Source organism: Papio anubis, chromosome 4, assembly GCF_008728515.1.
Source record: "Papio anubis isolate 15944 chromosome 4, Panubis1.0, whole genome shotgun sequence".
NCBI classification, from domain to species: Eukaryota; Metazoa; Chordata; class Mammalia; order Primates; family Cercopithecidae; genus Papio; species Papio anubis.
In genome coordinates this window covers 107,040,464-107,065,296 of record NC_044979.1, presented here as the reverse complement: position 1 = coordinate 107,065,296, position 24,833 = coordinate 107,040,464, and the positions used below count along the sequence as shown (strand labels likewise).

General features: G+C 38.8%; 1 protein-coding gene across 11 annotated transcripts in view; it reads left to right on the top strand.

Moving 5' to 3' along the window:
• ELMO1 (engulfment and cell motility 1) overlaps positions 1-24,833 on the top strand; it is a 620,389-nt gene that overhangs the window by 195,158 nt on the left and 400,398 nt on the right. For all 11 annotated transcript variants that reach the window (XM_021935213.2, XM_003896098.5, XM_009203095.4 and 8 more), the window contains 4 exons: positions 1,278-1,313; positions 12,476-12,575; positions 20,677-20,828; positions 23,009-23,087. In XM_021935213.2, the coding sequence (XP_021790905.1) occupies positions 1,278-1,313; positions 12,476-12,575; positions 20,677-20,828; positions 23,009-23,087 (367 nt within the window). The remainder of the gene's footprint in view (positions 1-1,277; positions 1,314-12,475; positions 12,576-20,676; positions 20,829-23,008; positions 23,088-24,833) is intronic.

Here is a 24,833-nt window from a genome sequence, read left to right as displayed (position 1 = left end):
GCCAACTTCTGCTCGGGCTGCTTCCCCTTCTCCCCCTTTCACCCTTTCACCCTGCCCAGTTCCTTTTTGATGAAGGAAGGGTGGGAAATAGTAAATATTTTTTAAAAGAAAAGACAGGTAGAGGAGGGGGAGCAGAAAAGGAAGAAAAAGATCTCTTTATATACATTTTTAATCCTCTTCCCGCAAATTTTACCAGAGACTAAATTTAGTCTTCACCTGATGACTTGAGTTTCTGAAGTGGGTACATTTTATATGGTTGAGAATGTGAACATTTCTGAAGAGTAAAATCATTTGTCAGCCATGTCAGTCCCTACTCGGGATGTGCCTCACATTACACTATTGCCACAGTGCAGAGCCCCAGCCCTTAAACAGCTAGAAGGACAGTGAGATGTCCTGAGGCTTATAGCTGATGTGTCCTCAGGGCCTGTGGCCTGTAGATGCAGGCACTACCTCTGCTGTCTGAGGAAGAGAAATCAGAAGTCAGAGAGACTTCCCAGAGGAGCCTAGGATGAGATGAGTTTGGGGGTGGGACTTAGTGAGTTGGGCAAAGAGGGGATGGATGTTTTGTATAGGGGGAAGATCATACTTAAAGCCAGAGAGATTTGGCAGACTTGAGGAATGGGAGATGGTTTGGGCAGTTTAGAAACACTTATTTCTTCATATTCTTGAGCCTAGTTTAAAAAAAAAATAATAATAATAATAATTACCCTTCCTTGTAGCCAGATTTGCCTATTCTAAGCCACCAGCCCAGAGTTCCAGTTTTGGAGTTCAATACTAGTGCAATGTCTTATTGCAAAGAGATTGATTGCAACGTCTTCCCGCAGAAGAAGCCACCTGAGGGAGAACAGAGCAAGTAAAATTAGTGGACATTCTACCAAAGAAAGATAATAAATTATTTCTTTATAGTCTAGTGCTTTTTGGCTCAATGTTTTTTCATTGAAAATTTATCAATTCCTATCCCTGTGTGTACCCCCCGCTCCATTGAACACAGACCCATTCTGATCTAAATGGACGGTTCTCGATGCCTTTACTCATAAGCAAATGCAACTGGTTGATGACAGTAGTTTAATGCTGATCTTTTGATTGACTGTTTATGATCATTAAAGAACACCAGTTTGTTACTTTGAATGATGTCTTGAAATGGATAAAGTTCTTTTACTTCATGGTAGTTAAATCTGTCGTAAATCTAATCCTGAGTTTTCTTCAAGATATGTTCTTTATGTAAAAATCATTGCTTTTAAGTACGCTCCTCACATGGTTGTTTTTAAATTTTGCAGGCGATACCAGAAATTGCAGAAGATCATGAAGCCTTGGTAAGAATATATGATCCATGGATATTGATGATTTAACCCTTCCTACTTTCCTGCATAATTGAACCCTGGCCTGTGACTGATTGTAGAACTATGCATCTAGTATTTTGAATAAGTGATTTCTTACTGTTTTTGTTTTCTGTTTGATGTTCTTTTATAAACAGCTTCTTCAAAAATGTATTTTCCCCTCGTTTTTGCTTTGGAGTAGAAGGAGTATTTTATGTATATAACCACTAAGTGATGCTATAACCACAGAAAGATTGCTACCCTCCTTCTGGAGCAATGCTAAGCTTAATTTTATGTATTACTTTAAACAAAACTTTCTTTTTTGTGGGCTGTGTGATGTTCAAAGTCAAAAGTCTTTGATTTTCTTCAATGGCTCAGAAAGAAAAAGGATTCACATTTTAAAAAGTATCCAGGATTGAAGGATGCAATGAAGATTATTTACTTTGAGTCTGAGACAGTGCTCAATCATCTACCTATGAAGTGAATTGGATAATTGTGTCTGAAGATAGGAAACTCCTTTCTTAGAGTTTTCCATTCTAAGTTTCTCTCTTAACCATTAAACAGGGTGAGTCCAAATATGGTCTAACAAACTCTTTGAAGTAAGCTGGACAGATTTTCATGGTGCCAAGCCATTAAGCAGATAATGTCAGTTTGAGAAGGAACACTGACCAGCATCTCAAAGGTGAACCTTATTTTGTAAGCTCTCAGAGAAAATCCTCATCACCTTCAATGTACTATAGTATTATGCTGGTCTCAAATCTTTCATCTTCTTCTACCCCTCACACACAGAAAAGTATGAGTTGCAGGAACTCTTCTGTTTATTAAATTCTAATAAAATAGAAAGCAATATTGAGCTTCTAGGGTAAAGCTTCTTAAATTTCATTTTGATATATTTAATACAGTGGAAGCACTTAATGGTAATGGCAGCAGAAGCCACTTTTTATGAGACTTTATCCTGGGCATTGTCTCAGTGTTTACACTCATTACTCCAAATCCACACTTATATTTAACATACAAGCTTGGTATTTCCTTGGTGCAGAAGTTAAAATCAGGTGGAGGAGCTGGGATTCAAACTTACTTTCTCCCCATCTACTTAATAGAATTTGCAAATATGGAGGAATTTGGGGCCCTGAAGCCAAAATAATTTCTTTGAAATTTATTAGCCAGTAGTTTTAATCTTTTGGTGTGTAGATATGCTGGACAGTGTGTAGTTCATGATTTTTATTGATTAATCATAGACAGAAATCAATAGTCAAGGCTCTGGTTCTGATAATGGCAGAGTGGCACAATCAGACTAACACAGATAGCAATTATGAAATCCGGACAAAATATGATAAACAAAATATCTAAAACCAGCTATATGAAGGCACTGGATAGCAACCCAAAACAGGCAGAAGGTAGAGGGAAGTTAACCCTTGAGAGACCAGATGGGTCTTGGATGGGATTTCTGTGTTTGAAGCTTTTTCCCTGAGAACACCTACTTATCCAGGCAGCATGGGGTGGCAGAAAGCCTCAGTCTTAGTAAGTTACTAAGAAGATATACTTTGGGACTGCAGAGCAGCTAATTAGAGGGAATCTATGAAAGAAGAGAAGCTCAGAGAGTGGGAGACTCCACATCCACATATAAACCCTGTCCCAGTTCACTGCTGATCATTGAAGCGTGAATGCACACTTTAATGGTAAAAACAGCAACTGGAAACTAAAAGATTTGAGCAAAGATGTCAGCTGTCACTCACTGCAGAGTTTAGACTTTTACTTCCTGCTAGAACAAAAATCATCACTCTTCAGAGGAAAAAGACTGAATTCTGAATATTGACAGTGTTTTGTTCACAATGTCCAGTATATGATAAAAATTTACTAGGTATGTAAGGAAATAGGAAAAGATGACCTACAGTTAAGAAAAAATGTAGGTAGTAAAAACGGACACTGAGATGACCCAGATGTTGGAATTAGCAGATGAAGGTTTTTACAAAACTTTCGTAAATATGTTAAAAACTAAAGTGTGAGTGTAATGAAGGCACAGATGGGGAGTCTTAATAGAGAAATTGAAACCATAAAAATAACCAGATGTCAGTTATAAAATTGAAAAGCACAGTAAAGTGAAAATTTTACTGTATGAGGTTGAAGATACCAGAAGAAGAGACAGTAGCCTTGGAGATATATCAGTGTAAGTTACCCAATCTGAAAAGTAGGTAAAATGAATAATGAGTACTTGACATGTGAGATAATAAGTGATCTGAAATACATTTAATTGGAGTCCCAAAAGGAGAGGAAAAAGAATGGGGAAGACAAATATTTGAGGAAATAATTACAGAAGAAAATAACGATGGAGATATATGAAGCAAGTTCTTCAGAGTGGTGAGACATGATACTAGATAGGTATTCAGATCTGTAGGAAAATATGAAGAACAACAGAAACAGTAAATACGTGGGTAATATAAAAAGACAAAATATAATTTTACTTTCCTTTAAATTTCTTTAAAAGGCTATAACTATATAAAGCAAAAATAATAATACTGTTTGGTAGGGTTTATGACATATGTAGATGCAATATGTGTGACAATGAGAGCACAAAGGATGGAGGTATAAGAGAAACTACACTACAGCAAGCTTCCTAATGTATAATCTTCCCTTTAAGTAGACATTAGTATATTAATGGTGCACATTGTAATCCACAGAGTCACAACTAAAAACAGTGCAAGGAAGCATAGGGCAAAATACAAAGGAGGAATTAAATCGGACTCCTAAAAAATTTTTTGATTAATTCAAAAGAAGGTAAGAAAAGAGAAGTAGAATAAAATATAGTTGAGACAAATAGAAAACGAATAAGTTGGTTGATTTCAATCTAATCATATCAATACATTACATGTAAATAGACTAAGCAGTCCAATGAAAAGGTTTAGATTGTCATATGAAATTTTTTAAAAAGCATGGCCCAGCTCTATGCTGTTTATAAGAGATGTACTATAAAGACAAGGGCACATGTACGTTGAAAATAAAAGGATGGAAAAACATATACCATGCAAATGCTAATAATAACAAAACAATGGTTTTATTAATATCAGGAAAGATAAGACTTGGAAGCAATATATTATCAGAGTTAAAGAAAGGTAACTAGTAATAAAAATGGTCACCTCATTACGATTTAATCCTCCTTTGTATTTTAAATGTGTATGCTCATTTAAAATTATTACACATGGGTATAATAAGGTTTTAAAATACATGAAGCAAAAACGGACTACTAAAGAGAAAAAGAGGCAAACCCGTTAGCATAGCTGAAGGTTTTAAAACCAGTCTTTCCTAACTGGTATGAAAACAGCCTAGGCAAAATAATAAGGATATAGATGATTTGATCAACACTATCAAAGGTCTTGCCTTAATTGTCATTTATAAAGCATCAGACTCAACAGCAGCAGAATATGCATTATTTTCAAATGCACATGGAATGTTCACAAGATAGTCCATAGTAAGGCTGAAGAATTTTCAAATGATTAAAATTACACAGATTATGTTCTTTGATCACAAGGAAATTAAATTAGAAGTCAGTAACAATAAAATAGCCGAAAAGCCTCAGATGTTTGGAAATTAGAAAACACTCTTTCATACTATCCAAGAGTCAAGGAATAACCCAGTTGAAATTATGAAATATTCAGTAATGAATTTCATTACTACTCAGTAATGAAAATACAATATACCCAAATTTGTGAATGCAGCTCAAGCTGTGTTTAGAGGGAAATTTTTAGCTTTAAATATCTATGTTGAAAAGGAAAGATGGTTTATTAAAAAAATCAGTGGTCTAAGTTTCTACTTAAGAAGCTTTAAAAATGTGAAGTAAGTAGAAAAGAAGAAGAATAATACCAATCAATGAAATAGAAAAGAGACAAATAATAGAGAAAATTAAAGCCAAATATTTATTAGGAAAAAAAAAAAGAGAAATCCCGTATCAACACCAGGGATAAAAGAGGGAATATCACTACAAATCATACTGACATTAAAAATAAAATAAAGGAATATTGCAAATAATTTTACGTTAATACATTTAACATTTTAGCACTTGGGGAGGCCAAGGCAGATGGATCACTTGAGCCCAGCAGTTCAAGACCAGCCTGGGTAACGTGGCAAAAACCTATCTCTACAACAAAATTCAAAAATCAGCTGGGTGTGATGGCTTGTGCCTGTAGTCCCAGCTTATCGGTAGGCTGAGGGGGGATTGCTTGAGCTAGGGAGACGGAGGTTGCAGTGAGCCAAGATGATGCCACTGCACTTCAGCCTGGGCAACAGAGCGAGATTCTATCTTTAAAAAAAAAAAGAAAGAAAGAAAATTTAGGATGAAATAGACAAATGCCATGGAAAACAGATTTACCAAATATGTTAGCCATGGAAATGCATGGCTTTGATTTCCTTTCAGGAAAGAACTTGCCAAGAAGGGTGCAATTAGCTGATAGTTTTCAGTTATCACACATTCCAGATTCATGGCATTCCAGATTCATGGCAGCTTTCAGTACTCTCCCAAGGCAGTCTTTAGTTATTGAACATGGTGGGGATACCAAAGCCTGGTCATTTCTACCCATTATGGGATTTCTCTAAGAGGCAGTGTTTGTTCTACAGCATCCCACTGAGTTGGCTAAGACATTTTCAGATCTGCATTTGCTTCCTCTTCCCCTTCCTTTCCCCGGCGTCAGATCTGTTTCATGGTCCCAAGGCTTTCTATACCCAATCCTGCTCTCTGCCTGCTTTGTCTTCCACGGGCATTGCCCAAACTCCCACTCAATCTCTGTTCTCATAGCTCAATCTCAGCATCTGCTTCCCAGAGGACTAAAATTGACAAATCAAAACTGACTCATGATGAAATAGAAAATTTGGACGCCCATAGTTATTAAAAAATTGAAATTGGCCAGGCGTGGTGGCTCATGCCTGTAATTACGGCACTTTGGGAGGCCGAGGCAGGTGGATCACGAGGTCAGGGGTTCAAGACCAGCCTGGCCAAGATGGTGAAACCCTGTCTCTACTAAAAATACAAAAAAATTACCCATACGTGATGGCAGGCATCTGTAATCCCAGCTACTTGAGAGGCTGAGGCAGAGAATTGCTTGAACCTGGGAGACAGAGGTTGCAGTGGGCCAATATTGTGCCACTGCACTCCAGCCTGGGCGACAGAGCGAGACTATCTCGGAAAAAAAATTGAAATCATTTCTCGAAAACTTTCATACAACAATAACTGGTTACACTGGCGAATTCTACATTATATAGTGTAGAAGAAATGCCAAATCTAAACACATGCTTTCAGAAAATAGAGGAGAGGGACCAGTACTCATTATTTTATGATACCAGTATCACTCTGATACCGAAACTTGGCAAAGGCAATACAGGAAATAAAAATTATAGACCAGATGCAAAAATCCCCAGAGGCATATTAATAAATATAATCAAGCAATATATTAAAGGGATAATACCTTGTGACCAATAAGGGCTTATCTCAGAAATAGTTTAACATTTGAAAATCAATCAAGCAGCTCAGTGTTTTATGAAATAGAGGAGAAAACCTAAAGAGAAAAATCATCTTAATGGAGAGAGAGCATTTCATAAAATCTAATGTCTATTAATAATAATTCTCAGCAAGTTAAGAATAGAGGGAACTTCCTCATCTTGATAAAGTCATCTACAAGAACCCCATCATACTTAATGTTGAAAGACTGAATGTTTTCTACCCTACATAAGGCAAATATGTTTGTTTTCTGCAGTTCTGTTCAACCTTGTGTAGGAGTTCTTAGCTATTGCAATAAGTCAATAAACAAACTTAAAAGCGTAATATGAGAAAGGAAGATGTAAAACCATCTCTATTCATAGAAAACATGATTATTTAGAAAATTCTTAGGAATCTACAAAGAAACTGCTAGATATAATTGAATTTAGCAAGGTTTCAGGATACAATGTCAATATATAAAAATGAATGTATTTTTATATGTTAACAGCAACCATTGGAAAATGACATTTTAAAATTTTCACTTATAAAGTGTCAAAATCATGATTTATTTGTGGAAATAGATCTTAAGTTATTTTTAGGGATAAATTTATCGATAGTCATGCAATATCTATTTATTTGCTAAAAATAAATGAGAGAAAATAAAGAAGATCTAAACAAGTGGAGGGATAGATTTCATGGGTTGGAAGATACAATATTATTAGATGGCAGTTCTTTTCTGACATCCTTTGGCAGGGACACAGAGCCAAAGCATATCATCTTCAAACTATAGCTTCAGTGCTATATCAGTTATTTTTAAAAAGAATTACAAGTCAATCCTAAAAACCAATGGTAATGCATGGGACCTAGAATAGCCAAAATGATCAACAATAAAGTTGAAGAGTGTCGTTAACTGATTTCAATACTTACTATAAGGTTAGCTGTCAAGATGGTCTGATACTGGTATAAGGGGGTAAACAGATCAACGTAGTAGAATAGAGTCCATAATCAACCTGCACTGAAATTTTTAACAAAGGAGCTAGAAGAATGTTTGCTGACATAAGTCATGCTTTCTGAAGGTAAGTCATGCTTTCTAAAGGATGACTTATAAATCCATACCTTTAAATGTGTATACATTTTAATTCCTCAAGGAGGAAAACAGATGGAAAACCTCAGAGGGCAGGGCAGAACTATGGCCATTAACCTCGACAATTAATGATCTATTGAGTACAATTTGTTATAGCTTTAAAAGTGACCCTTATTTTCATCTTTTTTCAAATTCTATATTGGGGCCGGGTTTGGTGGCCCACGCCTGTAATCCCAGCACTTTGGGAGGCTGAGGCGGGTAGATCACTTGAGATTAGGAGTTTGAGACTAGCCTGGACAACATGGCGAAACTCCATCTCTACTAAAAATACAAAAATTAGCTGGGCGTGGTGGTGTGCACCTGTAATCCCAGCTACTTGGGAGGCTGAGGCAGGAGAATCGCTTCAATCTGGGAGGTGGAGGTTGCAAAGAGCTGAGATCGCACTATTGCACTCCAGCCTGGGCAAAAGAGTAAGACTGTGTCTCAAAAAAACTAAATAAATAAAAATAAAAAAAATTCTATTGGGCTTACCACTCTATGGAAACATTTGGAAGCACTATTCTTTTATAAAATTAGTAGCAGAAATTTACATGCTTGTTCTGAGATTGGCTGAATTTTGTTGGAATGAAGATGGTGTCTACTAAGTTGATGAGAAACATTTATTTGAATCATTCCAGCACACATGGTGTGTTGGCTGTGACAGTGGCTTTCCACCAGCATGTAAAATTTGCAGTTGACTTAATTTGTGGCTGTCAGTACTGCACAATCTTTAGCCTAACACTTACAAAATACAAATAATCCAAACAAATAAAAATGTTCCCGGATATGCCATGTGATTGCTTTTTATCTGTAATTCTTTTAGCCTTGACTCTCTGTACCCAGCACTGATTTCAGAGGCAGAACTTGCCCTCTGCTTTCCCTGTTTGGAGCCTGAATTACTCCTCTAGGAGTGGAAATAAACACCTATGTCAAGGTTCAGTAAGAGCTTTTATAGCCACCTCACTTGAAAGAGGTGATTGAATCCCTTGATTTGGAATGTAATAAAATTTTAGCATGGCCATCATTTCTTTGCGACTGAGAGTTTGAAGTTGAATTTGGAAAAAGTTATTTCGTATGGGAACTTACTATGTCACCCAGCAACCAGTCCTAATGAATTATATATGTTATATACAGAATATGTATGTAATACAGAATATTATGTAATATGTATATATTATATACCTATGTGTATTTTACATAAATATTAGATACTAGTAATATGTAAAATAGGTCCTATTATATATTCCTATCTGTCTCTCCCTATCTGTCATGTCATTAGATAGACCAGGAGACCTTCCTCTGAGTACCTTGACTGGTGTATGCTGTGAAAAAGCTTTACTCTCACTTACCAATCATTCCCACTAATGGATACTTAAGAAGCACAGATAGCTCTATTTGCAGTCTCAGAAATGGTGCTCCACCTTCTTAACAGCCATAGAGATTGAAATCTTGACTCCCAAACAAGCGTGCGGATGTGGAAACCAAATGATACCCTTTTTCCTTCTCTTCAGCCTTTTTTCCCCTACCCTTTTTCCTTCTCTTCTGCCTTTTTTCCCCAAAGTCCTTGCAGTCTGTTCTGTCTGAGGAGTCTGTAGACAGCTCTGGAGTGTATTTTTGGAACAATTGACTGTACCAGATGTTACTAAGATCATTTGGATTAGGGTTCTGTTGAGCAGGTAGCTAGGGAGCAGAGTCATGTTGCTTTCATATATTAGAGGACATAAATATACTTTATCTTTTGCTTTTAAAGGATCTACTAAAGACTAATGTCATCTAGTTTCCTCATCTTATCTGAGTGCTATCTAGCTAATGGGGGTGCAGAGAAGAGGTTTTTTGTTGTTGTTGTTAGTGTTCTTTTTTCTTCGAGACAGAGTCACTCTGTCGCCCAGGCTGGAGTGCAATGGCATGATCTTGGCTCACTGCAGCCTCTGTCTCCTGGGTTCAGCCTTCCAAGAAGAGTAGCTGGGACTACAGGTGCCTGCCACCATGACCGGCTAATTTTTGTATTTTTAGCGGAGACAGGGTTTCACCATGTTGGCCAGGCTGCTCTCGAACTCCTGACCTCAGGTGATCCGCCTGCCTCAGCCTCCCAGAGTGCTGGGATTACAGGCATGAGCCACGGCACCAGGCCAAGACTTTGATTCAATAGTGTGTGTGTTTCTCTGCCACTGCCTGTTCCATTGCCTGTGCTGCTGTTGATGTCACTGAGGCAGGTTTTTTGCCTTGTAGAGATGCTGTGAATGCTGTCCTCCCGTGGCGTGTATAGGGGATTTTTTTTTTTTTTTTTTTTTTAACATTTGAGGTCTTTTAGTATGCTAGGTATGACCAGATGTCCACTATTAGTTATCATTTGGTTCTTGTTTTTCTTCTTTTTAAGTAAATAAAATAAATGAGCTAATATTGCTTACTGCTAATGCTATATGTTACTATGTAATAATGTTTTCACAGTAATACTAATGCCTACCCAGTCTGTTAATAAATCTTACTAATTGCTTTTATTTCCTGGCTCTTATTTTCCTGAGGCAATCTTTTTACTTTCTTTTCTGTGTTTTTTTTTTTTTTTTTTTTTCCTTTTGCAGTCGGATATTTGGATTTTCATGTGACCCATTGTCTGTAGAAAGAGTCATTCTGGAATTTTTATTTAACCTTTCTCACTACTCTCTTCAGCTCAGTATTCCACCTGTCTTTGTAATGTTCTGTTCTGTTCTTCAAATAAGTTTGTGTTGTCTGGTTTGGAATTTCTTTTTGAGGCATGATCCTTTGATGCCACCTAGGGGGCACCTGTAAGATCGAGGTTGCCCCGTGCAGCTCTGAAAAGCCAGAGGTATTAGCTGCTTTTCCATCTGGTCTGAATGGTTTGGCTTTCCTTGCATTGCTGTTTTTGCTTTCATTTTCTAGTTCTAAGAACAGAGAATCCTTAACACAAGGTGAAATATTTGAAAATCTTGTGCTTCATTTACCTTTTAAAAATTTCACTTTTGCATAGTGAGAATGTAGTAACACTCACACGCTACTTACTATTCACTGCACAGCATTTGGAGGCCTTTAAGCATGTTTGCTTGTTTTCATTTCTCCAAAAATCTGTGAGCTAGGTGTGACTACCACTGCCATCATCATCCCCATTTTTAATAAATGAGGAAACAGAAGCATGGGATGGTGCATAACTTGCCTACTTAGGGCTGGAGGGAGAACCCCTGTTGTCTGACTCCAGAAACTACCTGCTTAGCCGTTTTCGTTTAGCTGGTTGCATCCCCTCTGTTTTCCCTGGTCTCCGGCAGCTTTGGATCTTTGTCTTTCCCTGAGAACCACTTCCCCTTTTATAGGTTCCGTTTAGCATGACGTCTTCTGTGGTGGTGCAGAATTTCAAAGGTTGTTTTTGAGGCTGGGCCGAATAGAACAGTAGAAAGAAGGGAAATTGAGAAGCTGTTTCGAAAGAAATGTTACCTGTTTTCTATTCTACTAGTTGGAAATAAGTGGGAAGGTTCACTCTAAATATGTTAGGAGACTTTGTAGGGTATCGATAATGGTATGCATGAGCCTACAAATGAAAAATCTATATAACCAACTTTATTTTTTAGAAAATTGAGCCTAGGAGTCAGTGCTGTTGTGTAATACATTGTGCAGATCTTGATTGGCATAATTCATTGTACTCAAAGAAAGAGTATTTATCATAAAGGTGTTAATATTTATGAAGATGATAATTTACAATAAAGGTGAATATCTGTAAAAGATTCTGTGCATCTAAGTCTCTACTAAAGTGTTGTTTTGAAAGCTCTAGAAACCAGGGTATTGTCTAATAAGAGTCCTAGGTGGAACTGCATTTGTCTGAGCCTAATCTCTGTTTGGATTTTCAAATCACATATTAGACCCACCTTATGGCCTGCTGAATCTCAGCAAGTCTTTGTCAGCAAACCCATTATGTGGAGTGATTATCTCCATTGATATGCCAGAAAAGTTATTAACTAAAGACGAAATGCTGGCCAACATCAAAATGAGTATGTTTACTTGCATATATGTTTGTGTCTGTGTGTCCACACAGGAATGTATAGACCACTTAAAAAAAAAAAGTACTAATTCTCTTAATAGAAGTATTTTTAATTTTTTCTTTTGATGTCTTTGGGTAATAAAGGAAGCACATTGCCCTCCCTAAGCGACTCCAAATTTCATTAGCCAAGAAGCTTTTCTTTCAGTCATCATTTACTAAGTATCTATATGCTACATGCTTTATTAAGTAAGTAGCTCTGTGGCTAAATAGATATCACCACCCAGTTTTTCAGCTGAAGAAATAGAGGCTCAGACAGGGTCAGTGAATTGCCCAGAACAACATAGCTCACCAGAGGAAGAGTTGGTGTGAGCCCAGGTCTGTTGGATGCTGAAGCCCTGGTTGACCTCAGCAAGGCCATCCTGCCCCTTCTTGTCACCCATGTTAGTGAGAAAGTCACCTGTGGTCCTGCTGTTTATCTCTTGATCTTTTAAAATTCTGCCTGTATTCACTTCCCCAGAACTTTCTTGCTTCAGTGTCTTTGCTCACCTTTGGGGTTCTTGACTCTTGTGCCTCCCTGTCTTTTTCAGCTTTGGAGACATGCTGTCCTTCACCCTGACGGCCTTCGTTGAGCTGATGGACCATGGCATAGTGTCCTGGGATACATTTTCGGTGGCATTCATTAAGAAGGTAAGGCGGACTCTGCCTCTTTAGGCTTTCCTTGCTGTCTTCTTTCATAGCTATTTTTCTCTGCTGTGAGGATATTTCATAAATGTCTTTCGTTTAGTTCTTTTATATATGAAAATGGGTATGATTTTTAAAATAATATTATGTATGTGGGTGTCAGGAAACCCAAATTCTATATAAAAATGATTGTAAGAGATTATAAGGGATTGCATGTACACAGCAATAGCTCAGGCCAAATCAGTGTGTCACACTGTTAATAACTGCACAAGTGTCTGTTGATTCCCCGTGTGTGACTCTGTTGGTTTCAAGTCCTAAACAGAGTTCCTACTATTGTCCTTCTTGAGCCTTTTATCCCCAGCCTGCTGTCCAGGGAAAAGGAAAGGGGCAAAGTATACCAATGATCTGCACACCTAGGTTTGAAGCAAGGATGTATGAAAAGGAGGGCTACCTGAATCCATGTGTCTTAAGCAGAATGAGTCTGTTTACTTGTAATCATGGTGCAATGAATATCTCAGACATCACCCAGTTCTACCAATTCTTCCTTTTGGAGGAAGCAAATGAAGATGGACCTGGTGCAGGGAGAGGGTGCAGAAGAGCCCCACCACTCCTTGCAATTGAAGTATAGCACATTTGCAACTCTGTTTCCATTCTTCTGACTAAAAATAAACAGTCTTGATCTTGTTACTCTCAAATGTAGATTAAATCATGGACAATTATCATTTATTGATTTATTTTTTCCTTTCTTTGTATTTGCAAAATGGTTTATAAATTCATTGGCATATCTCCTCCCTACTGTTGTATTAGTAATAAAGAGATGTTTGGAATTCATAACTTTATTTCATAAGTATCAGTTACTAGCAAGAGAATTTCAGTGAATCTGTGCAAGCCAGAAAATCAGAGCAAAATCCGGTAAGAGTCACTTGAAGTTTTTAAGCCTTTTATTTTAAACTAATGGTAGACTTAAAGAAAAGTTGCAATAAATTGGACTTTGGGAGGCCAACACAGGTGGATCATTTGAGGTCAGGAGTTCAAGACCAGCCTGGCCAACATGGTGAAACCTCGTTTCTATGAAAACTACAAAAATTAGCCAGGCATGGTGGCACTGTAATCCCAGCTACTCAGGAGGCTGAGGTAGGAGAATCACTTGAGCCTGGGAGGCAAAGGTTGCAGTGAGCCAACATTGTACCACCGCACTCCAGTCTGGGTGACAGAGTGAGACCCTGTCTCAAAAAGAAAAAAAAAATTAGTACGGAATGTTCCTATAAGCCCTTCATCCAGCCTCCCCTAAAGTTAACATTTTGCATAATGACAGTACGGTTGTCAAAATTAATAAATAAGCTGTAGTGCAATGCTGGCATTTGATTTCACCTGTTTTTCTATGAATGCCTTTCTCTGGTTAAGGATCTGATCCAAGATCCCACATTGAATTGGGTTGTCATGCCTCTTTAGTTTCCCCGAGTCTGTGACGGTCCCTCAGCTTCTTTGTTTGTCATTTGTGGCTTTGACATTTTTGAAAGGTACCAGTCAGTTATTTTGTAGAAAGTTCCTCAATTTGGGTTTGTCTGATATTTCCCTCATGGTTCAATTAAAGAGGGTTATGCATTTTTGGTAAGAATGCTACAGAAGTTATGGTGCATCCTTCTCAGTGCGTCCTTTCATGGGCACATGATGTCACTGTCCTCTGACTGGTGATGTTACCCTGGATTACATGGTTAGGTGACATCTGTTGGATCTCCCCACTGTAAATGTGCTGCTTTTTTTTCTGGAAATTAATCATTATCTTAGGGGAGATGCTGCCTTGAATCAAAGGGCATGGGATGGCCCTAATCTGTTGAATGAGGGGGGTAGGATCAGAGGGCCCACAGATGTCATGCCTACACTATGTTTTATGTTCATTTAAGACCAGAGCTGATGGAAACCCAGGGCCTTGTTGACACATCTCGGAATCAACTCTATTTCGTTATGTAAATCCATAAAGCCAAAGGGGATGAGCAAAAGGAACCCTGTAGAAAATGCACAGAAAAGGAAGAGGCCCCTTTTTGCCTGTATTTGTCAGTGGTATGAATTGCTATAAAGGAAAGGAACTGTTAGAATTGCCATTAAGAGTAATGCAAAAGCCGCAATTACCTTTGCACTAACCTAATAGCTAAAGAAGCCAAAGAAATCCCGATGTGTTATGAAGTACCTTCCTGCCACCTTTGGTGGTGGCAGGGAACGTAAGCATTAGATTATGAGAGGAGAAAATAAATTGCACTATTTTGCCTCTCTAAGATCAGTTCTAGAGAAGCAGTTCCAAATCTGAAGATGTGGAAGTATCATTGATTTTTTAATACTTAACAAACATTTTAACATTTTGAATTTACAGCAGGCTTTCTTTTCTACCTCCAGAGTGCCTGGCTTGTCTGTTATGAGAGCCTCTTTTGCTATAGAATGTAACAACAATGTTGTACTGAATGTGAATTCCTTGAAATTATGTTGTGCTTTCACCAACATTAGCTCTTTTGATTCCACACAGCAATCCTTTCCAGAACAGAACAGATAGTCTTGTTATTTCTGGTTAGGAGGCAGGGATGCAGTGGCTTGCCGAGGTTGAATGAGGTCACATAGTGAGTGGGCGTCCTTGGTCACATGGTCAGAGCGCTTCTCCTCATCATCATGCACCTGTGCTTTCCAAGTGGTAGAAGGCATAGTTCCCGGAGCCTCGCTTAACCAGCCTGTCTCTTACATATTCCTCCATGACCTTACTGCTAGAGTTAAGTGATTTCTTCTGCTCTCTATTCCCCTGGGATCTCCTGAATGCCCCTGTTCCAGCACTTGTCACATTTCGGTGCATTTTTTGTTCGTTTGACAGTCTTTCCCAATAGAGTATTACCTTGGGAAGGCAGAAACACGGCTTTCTTCATGACTTTTATCCTCGGGGCCTGGCACAGAGTAAGGTCTTAATACATTTCTGTGAAATGAATGAATAAAATTTTCTTGGAAGCATTAAAAATACCCACAGAATTTGAAGAAGAGAAGGGAAAAAAGTACCATATTTAAATATATTTTAAGTAAAATTTCGGTTATGAGTGGAAAGGAATTAGAAAACTATGTTTCTTGTGAGCAGTGGCCAGAGAGAATGACAGTCATTTAGTTTTCTCACAACTTAAGAAAATATTTTTCATTCATTGAAATTAATTCAAAAATCATATTAAATGTAAGAAAGTAAAGACTGACAGTCGCAGTGGTTTAAATAAAAAAGTAAGTATTTTTAAAAAGCAACACATTTAATCTATTTCGTGTCCTCATTCCCAGTCATATTTTCTTTGCATTGCTACTTAGAGATGTGTTACATGAATCTGAAAAATAGTCATCAAAAAATTACTTACTTTTCTGTAAGGTTAACTTTTTTATTCATTAGCTGGACCAAATTCAGCACTTTGACAACCCAGGAATTGTATGCAGGCAACTGTCTTTTAAATGGAGCTTTATCTCAACAAAAATCGACTAGGAAATGGGCTGACAAAAGATGCCTATCTCTGTGGTCTAGAGTTGGCTTCTTATTAATGCCAAATTCATACCACTTTGGAGAAATATTTTTTTTCCCTGCCAGCTTCTGTCTCCTTCTCTATTACTTTATCTGTTTTGTTATATGTGAATCTAGATTCTGGTTTACAAATTTTGGCTGCAATAAATAGCATCATTTCATAAACAACTCTGAAACTTGGAATTCCTTGATACCAATATATAATGTTGTTACTTTTTAAAGACTCTGCTACTTAGGGACAAAGTAAGAAAACACGGAGTAGAAAGAAAAAAAAAAAAAAACTTTATATGTTATGAGTTGGTTTTTCCCTAGCCAATTATAATATCAGTGCCTTCTTTTGGAAGGAAGGTTTCACATAAATGCTCCAGAAAACCTTAGCTGTGCAGGAGAACCTGGCTCACCCCACAAATGTTTTCAGCACCTGGACAAACATCCCACCATATTGGTTTAAAGACCTGGTAATTTTTGCCTCTTAAAAATTTGAGAGATTTACAGGCCTCTACCTAGATAATTTTAAATACAGGAGTGGAGCTTCATGTTCCCCATGGTTGTTTTTTTTTGTTTTGCTTTTGAGACAGAGTCTCACTCTGTCACCCAGGCTGGAGTGCAGTGACGCGATCTCGGTTCACTGCAACCTCTACCTCCTGGGTTCACGCCATTCTCCTGCCTCAGCCTCCCGAGTAGCTGGGACTACAGGCGCCCGCCACCACGCTTGGCTATTTTTTTGTATTTTTAGTAGAAACGGGGTTTCACCATGTTAGCCAGGATGGTCTCGATCCTCTGACCTCGTGATCTACCCGCCTCAGCCTCCCAAAGTGCTGGGATTACAGGCGTGAGCCACTGTGTCGGCCTTCCATGGTTCTTTCAGTTTTTGATAACAGGAGAATTTTAAGATCTCATTCTAAGTGATTCTAAGAAGTATTTATTGGATTGTTGATTCATGCACTGTAATACCCCTTAGCTTCTTAAAAGTTACATAAATATTTCTCTTTTATTTAACTAAGGTTTTCAAATGAATGAGCAGTACAAGGAGCTAGTGTATATAAAATTACTGCTGATTGCTCTTACTTACTACTTCCTTATGATACGGGCCTACTTTTGAGAAGCTGGACTGTGGCTGGCTTGGGTTGGCTCACTTGTGTCACCCAGAAGTGCAGTGATGGAGTTGGGATAAATTGAAAGGCAGAGGGAATCATTATTACTCTTCTGTGGGATAAAGGAAATGAAAATTTAAATAGACATGAATAACCTCTAGCTATACGAAGATCTGTAGTTTTCAAACTGGACATACAGACATTTGTCCATTAACTGATTTATACATTCAGTTATAAGGAGTTGGTCTCAAGTTCCCTGGAGGACGATAGTTATTTCTTTCACTTGGATCAGCTCTGATGCCTTGGTTATTAATACTCATTCAGTTAAAGTATTAGGTCATTTGAATACCTAGCTAAAACCAGTGAGAAATAAGACAAAAGAAAGAAGTTAAGTTTCAGAAAACTATTAGCATGTACTTCAGACTTGTACATAGGACTCTAATGCATTGAGTGCTCCGGGTGTGTTACACAAAATGCTCATTACGTAACATGCTTTAGGATTGCTGAAATGGTTAGGTTCTTTATGTCAAGGAAGAAATGAATTACTAGAAAAATGAATTTTAAAGAATACTTTCATGAAAGTAAGGGATTCATTTCTTAGGAGAAAAATATGTAGAAATAACTAATGGAAATGGAATATGTATGTGGGATATAAATATGCCTAAATTAAAGCAAAGACAGCAGATTATTTTTGCCACCGTTGAGCAAGCCCACTGGGAGCAGGGAAGAGTTAATGACTCATAGAGAACTTTAAAACCCATTATGAGAAGGTGTGCTTCCTATCAGAAAACACTTGAGAGTAGGCTGGGCGCTGTGGCTCACACCTGTAATCCCAGCACTTTGGGAGGCCGAGGCAGGTGGATCACTTGAGGTCAGGAGTTTGAGATCAGCCTGGCCAATCTGGTGAAACGCCGTCTCTACTAAAAATACAAAAATTAACTTGGTGTGGTGGTGCACACCTGTAATCCCAGCTACTCAGGAGGCTGAGGCGGGAGAATTGCTTGAACTGGAGAGATGGAGGTTGCAGTGAACTGAGATCACACCACTGCACTCCAGCCTGGGCAACAGAGCAAGATTCCATCTCAAAAATAAATAAATAAATAAATAAATAAATAAATAAATAAATAGAAGAAAACAATGAGAGTTCTGATTGAATATTTCAAGAAAGGAAATACTGTAAAAAGGATATTTATGGATGTAGGGGAATAATTCAGGGGGTAAATTTACATTTGATGGAAAACTTGAACATAAAAGAACATGCAGAAGACTGTGTTTTAATAACCCAGCAATAAGTTAGACCACTGGGCCAGTGTTATGTATATACTATGTATCAAAACGGAGACGTGTCAGATGTATCCCAGAGATGTAAAATAGGGAGCTGGAAATATGAATCACTAATGATTATGGATTCTTAGAAAAGAGTGATAATTGGGAAGAGAGGAGTACGAAGACAATGAGATTGATATTCCCTCCATTTAATTTTTTGCTTTTTTGAAATATCCAAATGGTGGCATCCTTTTGGATGCCAAGAATAGGCCCTCAGTGTACTTCATGGTAAACGCCTTTTTATCTGTCCATAGAAGACTGTAAGGTCCTTGAAATTTGTTTGTTCTTTTCATCTTTGTATTTCCAGCTCTGTGGGACAGGGCAAGCCTATTGTATAGCACACAAGCAATGCATGTTACTGAAATGGAGCAATTATTGATGAGTAAATATTGGCTGAATGAAAAGAGTGCATGAAGATGGAGGTGGAGGGTGCTTGACAATATCAGCAACAGCTTCTCAGGCAGAAGCCTCCATGCAGCCTTAAGGCACGTCCAAATTTAATAAATAGAGACAAGCAGGGGAGCCGGGAATGAGGAGAAAATTAGTTGCAAGAAAATCTGAAGTATTGTCAATGAATTTCTTTATGAGTTCTTCAGTTTCCTAATACCAGTGCCAAGAATTATGCCGAGAGCATGAAAAATGGTTTGGTGGGGTAAGGGAGAAGTCAGAGAATTTATTCTCTGTTTAGAAGATGTCTAAATTAAGCATTAAACCCTAAACACAGTGTAATAGTAATTGGATTTTTGTCAGAGAAAGATGGCCCTAGGGAAAGAAGGGTGGCCTTAGTATGGTAGATTTGGTGGATTGGAGCAGACTGTGAGGAGTAAGCAAGGGCTTGCCAAGGATAGTAAACATGTTGGAGAAGTTTATTAGCCATGAAAAGAGCTGAAGCAGTCTTTTGAGAACCTTAAAATTTCCATACTCTTCCTGAAGTTTGTATTTTAAAATAAGAGCTTTTCAGAATGTAAAATCATAATGTCACCGCACTTCTTCACATTATTCATTTCCCACCTCTGAGATCCAGATGTAGCTGGGGTAGGCAGAGTGTTGCGATCTGCATATCCCACCCCTCCTTTCACCTGGACATCAGCGGACTAGGGACAATTCCGATGGTACCTGGGAATTGCCATGGTGCACTGTGCATTTATCATGTGCAAGGATGGAGAGGAGATGAGGCGAGTGGTCTCTGGGGCAGCAAAAAGGGAGAAATTAGTGTTGACGGGGAAACAGCAAGTGTTTACTTCTTGTGGAACCAAGTTATTTAGCTTTTAAGAAAGCCGTCATTATACTGATATAATAATGGCTTTTTATTGTTAGTTGTCAACAGACAGTAATAACTTTTAATGAGGCCTCTAAAATAAGACCTTTATGGTACCTGTGTGTTTGGATTCCTGTGATCCATTATTCTAACCTCTATTTTTTATTTTCCTCTTACAATGTGATTTATTATGTTTGGGGATTTAGTGATTAATTCCTTAGAGAATCTAATTTGGAGCTTAAACTAGTATTTTAACTTTTAGTACTGCTCATTTAAATGATTTCCTGTTTGCTAAATTTAGGAGAGATGAAAAGAACTTATTTTAACCATCAGAAATTGGAAGAAAGGGGTAACGAGTTTTTCATTTAAGAGAGTGGCCAATGACTGAGAAGTTGCCAGTTGAATTGTGTTGACAAGTGAGATTTGTGCGAGTCCCCTAAGAATGCAGCAAGAACATAATAAGCATATAAAAGCCATGGATTGTGTGGATGAGGGAGGAGCCTGGGAATGCAAGAGGAATGGCAATTAACATATGTTGAAATTACCGTCCCAGAGAAACACAGGCATCCTTACAATATATGTGTTGAAATTGTCTGCCCCTAAAAGATGAAACTCAGGAGAATAGTCCTGGGAAATACAGAAAGAATAATCTTTGGAAGTATGTCTTTTTGAAAAAATTTGCTTATCAGTGAATTATAGAGATGTGATAAATCATGCTTTGTGATGATATCATGAATAATCCCTGGATCGATGGGTTTCTTGCTATTTGCTGTAATTCCAGGTCATCCTCAGTGCCTGGTGTTTCTTAAATGAGTTCCCGATTTGCTTCATTTGTTCCCTTCTCCACGTCTCTGCTCTACTTACCACGAGCAGTCAATTGTGTCCCACTTGGATTTTCAGATAGCAAGTTTTGTGAACAAGTCAGCCATAGACATCTCGATCCTGCAGCGGTCCTTGGCCATTTTGGAGTCGATGGTGCTCAATAGCCATGACCTCTACCAGAAAGTGGCGCAGGAGATCACCATCGGCCAGCTCATTCCACACCTGCAAGGGTAAGCATGCTGAGATGCTCTGGGGAGGAGAAATGCTTCAGGAAGATGGCCATGGTGATGCACTGGGAAACATTTTGTGTTTTTATAGTTTGGTTAAATGTATAGAAAAAAATCTCAATTTGGCATATAACCAAACCATGTGTCACACTGGAATGGCATGGTTACTTTCCCTTGGCCCCTGTCCCTCACTGAACTCCAGACTGGTTCTTGGCACTGCCTGTCCCCACACCTGGCCCTTGGTAAGCTCTCAATTTTAGTGGCTATTGGTAGATATTGGCAGAGTTTTACTTTTAAGAAGGTAAAACAGGATGATTTGTTCTCTTAAGTTCTCTTTCTTAAACCATCTAAGTTAATGTTTTCTGTGATATAATGAGTATTTTCATGGTTAATTAGAAATGTAATGTTATGCCTTTTTGCTAGGAATTTTTAAAGGCAGGCTTCTTTCTTAGTTATGCTCAAGGTGATTCTAGTGAGTTGCTTCTTTTGTATTTTATAATAAAATAAAGGTTTTTTTTTTTTCTAGTGGCTTGAGCTATAAAATGGAAGTAAGATAGCTGCCTCTGCAGCCTGCAGTCTTTGAGGCATTTTTCCCCTTCTTTCCTCCCTTAGGTAACTAGGAAGGTTGTCTCTGATGATACCAACCTGAGGAGGACTCTATTGTACAGTGCTACTTTAGAAATTAAAGTATTTTGGGTTGTAGTGATAATAAACATTGTGAGCTCGCTCACACAGGAAAGGAGGTTATTGGAACAATACTGGGGTACCTTGTAGAATCCAGAAATGACATAAGTAGCTAAGCCTTGAGGAGGAGATAAACCATAGCTTCCCTGGAGTCCTCAGCAGATGGCCTTTTCTCTAGAATTGTGGTTGGCACTACAATGACCCAACTCCCACTAACTCTTGTCCCTGGTCCAGTAGGTCGCAGTTCTCAAGAGGAAACCCGATTGGCCCATTTGGGTTGGTGGTGCAGGGTGGGAATGGTTCTCTGAAATGTTAACTATTGTGTTTATAATATAAACTACCAAAGTAGATTATATTAGATATTTTTTTCATTTGGAGGTGGGAGGATGATCAGCATTTAAAATTTAAGTCACAGAAGCTGAGGATTGTGGTGGCCTCAGTGATTGTGACCTCAGAATCATAATTCTTCAAAATGATGAGAATGTAGGCAGCTTCTCTAGAAATAAGACCAGTTTCACATTTCCTTTGAGTGTGAACTGTATTAATTTATATACTGTGTCTTTTCTGGGAATCTCAAAGGCACACATCTTCATCCCAAAGCACATTACCAAAGTGAAGAGTTTATTATTCTCCAAGTACTGTGCTAAGGATTTTATATGCATAATCTCATTTTATCTTCACAGCAATCCCATGAAATAAGTGTGTCTAACCCCACGTTGTAGATGAGGTAACTGTGCCTTGGGGGATACCCATGAACTTGTCCAAGGTCTCAGCCAGCCTGTGATGAACTGGGCTTTGCACCCTATCCTGGCCTGGTTCTAAGCTCCACTTCTGTCTCGCTGGCCTGATAAGTTATTCCTAAATGTAGCTCATAAGTCACTCTTTGTTTATGCCTTGAGTCCTCCTTATTTACTGTTTACCACATGCCTTACATTAGAGCTTTGTTTCATTTATTATTTCTGGTTGCTTTCCAGTGAAAATGAGATTTATAAACAAACACCCGTTCTTTTTGTTATTTAAATGTTTATATTTGGAAATAGAATTTTAGAATATGTAATAGAGCCACCCAATTAGCCCAAGAATGTAGAGACATCTGAAACTACTCCCTGATATATTTCTTGTATCAGACAGAAAATTACACATATGTACACACACATATACATACATACATACATACAAACAACTATTACTAGTAGTACATCAATTACAACATCCCCTAGGTTTATGCTTTCAATCTGAATAAGAGAGAAGGCTGCCTGTATTTCTGGGCATTCTGCACTGACCAGTGTACTGTGAGCTGGTAATACTAGTTGTATATTTACCGCCTTGTGATGTTTGAAATGCATTCTCAGTGCTAAATGCATTTGCTAGGCCCTACCTTTGTCTCTCACTTGTTTTTGGGAGAGGAGGCTGATTTTGAGGCTTTTCAGGATTTGACCCAGGGCTAGTCTCTTCTAACTTTGTGTTCTGATTTTCTGAATTGTTCTGTATCTTTACAGGTCAGATCAAGAAATCCAAACCTATACTATTGCAGTGATTAATGCACTTTTCCTGAAGGCTCCTGATGACAGGAGGCAGGTAAGTTGCATTTCTTTAGTCTAACGCTATGTCAGGGCTAGGAACTTTGTGTGCAGAGAACGCCCTCTCCTTCCATCCGCGGACTCATTGGGCCACTCTGCTGTCCTGGCCACATATGGACTCTCCACAGCAGCTATGTTCTGCTGCACAGCTGGCCCGCTGGGGTCCTTCCCAAATCCAGGGGCAAGTGGGTAGAGACGGTAAGCCCTTGACTGATGAGGGATGCTAGGAGTGTTCCAGCAATAGAGCCTTTTCATGAAATAAAATGCAACCTGGAAGACCAGATGTACAAAGGTGAAAACGTTGCTGCTGGGTGGAAGCGGAGTTAGGAGTCCCCGCGACCTTCTGTCGTTTCATGGGATGCTCACTAGGGTGAGGCAAGTGCAGTCCTCGTTTTCTGGATCAGGAAAGGGAGACCCTGAGAGGCGCTACGTTTTTCCCATGGAGGGAGGCGATGGAAGGTGAGAGGACAGGAGGGATAATATGCAGATGGCTGCTCCTGGTGGAGATAACTGCATTCACATGTCAGAGGGGCTCCTTGCTTGGTGAGATTACTTATTTCTGTGTGTGGATGTGGCAGGGAAAATGGAGCCATCTCTTTCCTCTGTATAAAAAAAAAACCAGGCGCAGTGGCTCACACCTGTAGTCCCAGCCCTTTGGAAAGCCAAGGTAGGCAGATATTTGAGGTCAGGAAGCTGAGACTAGCTTTGTCAATATGGCAAAACCCCATCTCTACTAAATATACAAAAGTTAGCCGGCCTGTTTTACAGCCATGATAGTACACACTGGTAATCCCAACTACTCGGTAGGCTGAGGCAGGAGAATCACTTGAACCCGGGAGGCAGAGGTTGCAGTGAGCTGACATCACACTACTGCACTCCAGCTTGGGCGACACAGCGAGACTATCTTTTAAAAAAAAAAAAAAGAGGAAGGAACCCCTTAATGTACATAGATGGAACCTCTCATTTGATGGTGTCCTTTGTCTGTAGATCCTTTATTTCTTCACGAAGGAAAGGAGCATTACAGAGGGGACGTGAAAAAGTGGAATTTTGCCTTGTCTTAGAATGTAGCTCACACCTCAAAATCCATTCATGATTTTTCAATCAATGTGTCCTGTAATATGTTACCCTGGTCACAGTTTCCTTCCTTAAAAAAAGTAGGTGGAAATATGAGCTCGTTTCACCCACTTAGAAACTATGCTGAGGGTCTTGATGGCAGTTGCCAGTGAGTTCATTTAGAAGAAATTAGAAAGCGAACCTGCTACTGAATGCCATGACAAGAATTTTTGGATTTTATTTTACTTTTTCATTGCCAAGGATTTTAAACCTCAGTGACTAAACATGACGGCTTCTGGTTTGTTTTCCATTTAGAATTTCTTACTCATCCCCAGGGGGGCTGTGTTTGCACAAGGAGTGGTGTCACTTAATAGTTTCCTGGATGTTTGATTTGGTGTTCGCTGGAACTAGGTGGAGGTGCCTGCCCTCCACAAGCCTGTGGTGGGGGCGCTCTTCCCCTGGCTGGATTTTTAGGAGGGGCTTTGTAGATCTGAGGTGAAATCATGGATAGGGCTGCTTCTGTGATATTTTAGTCTAAATACCGAACTCATGGTAACTCCCAAGCAGCCCGGAAGTTGTCTGGAAGCTCTCACTGTGTATATCCACAAGCTTGACGTGGGCATTGGAGGAACTGGGTCCTTCTGCTGGCCAGACCAGGGACTTCTGGCCCAGCCACATGGTAGCTGAGTGT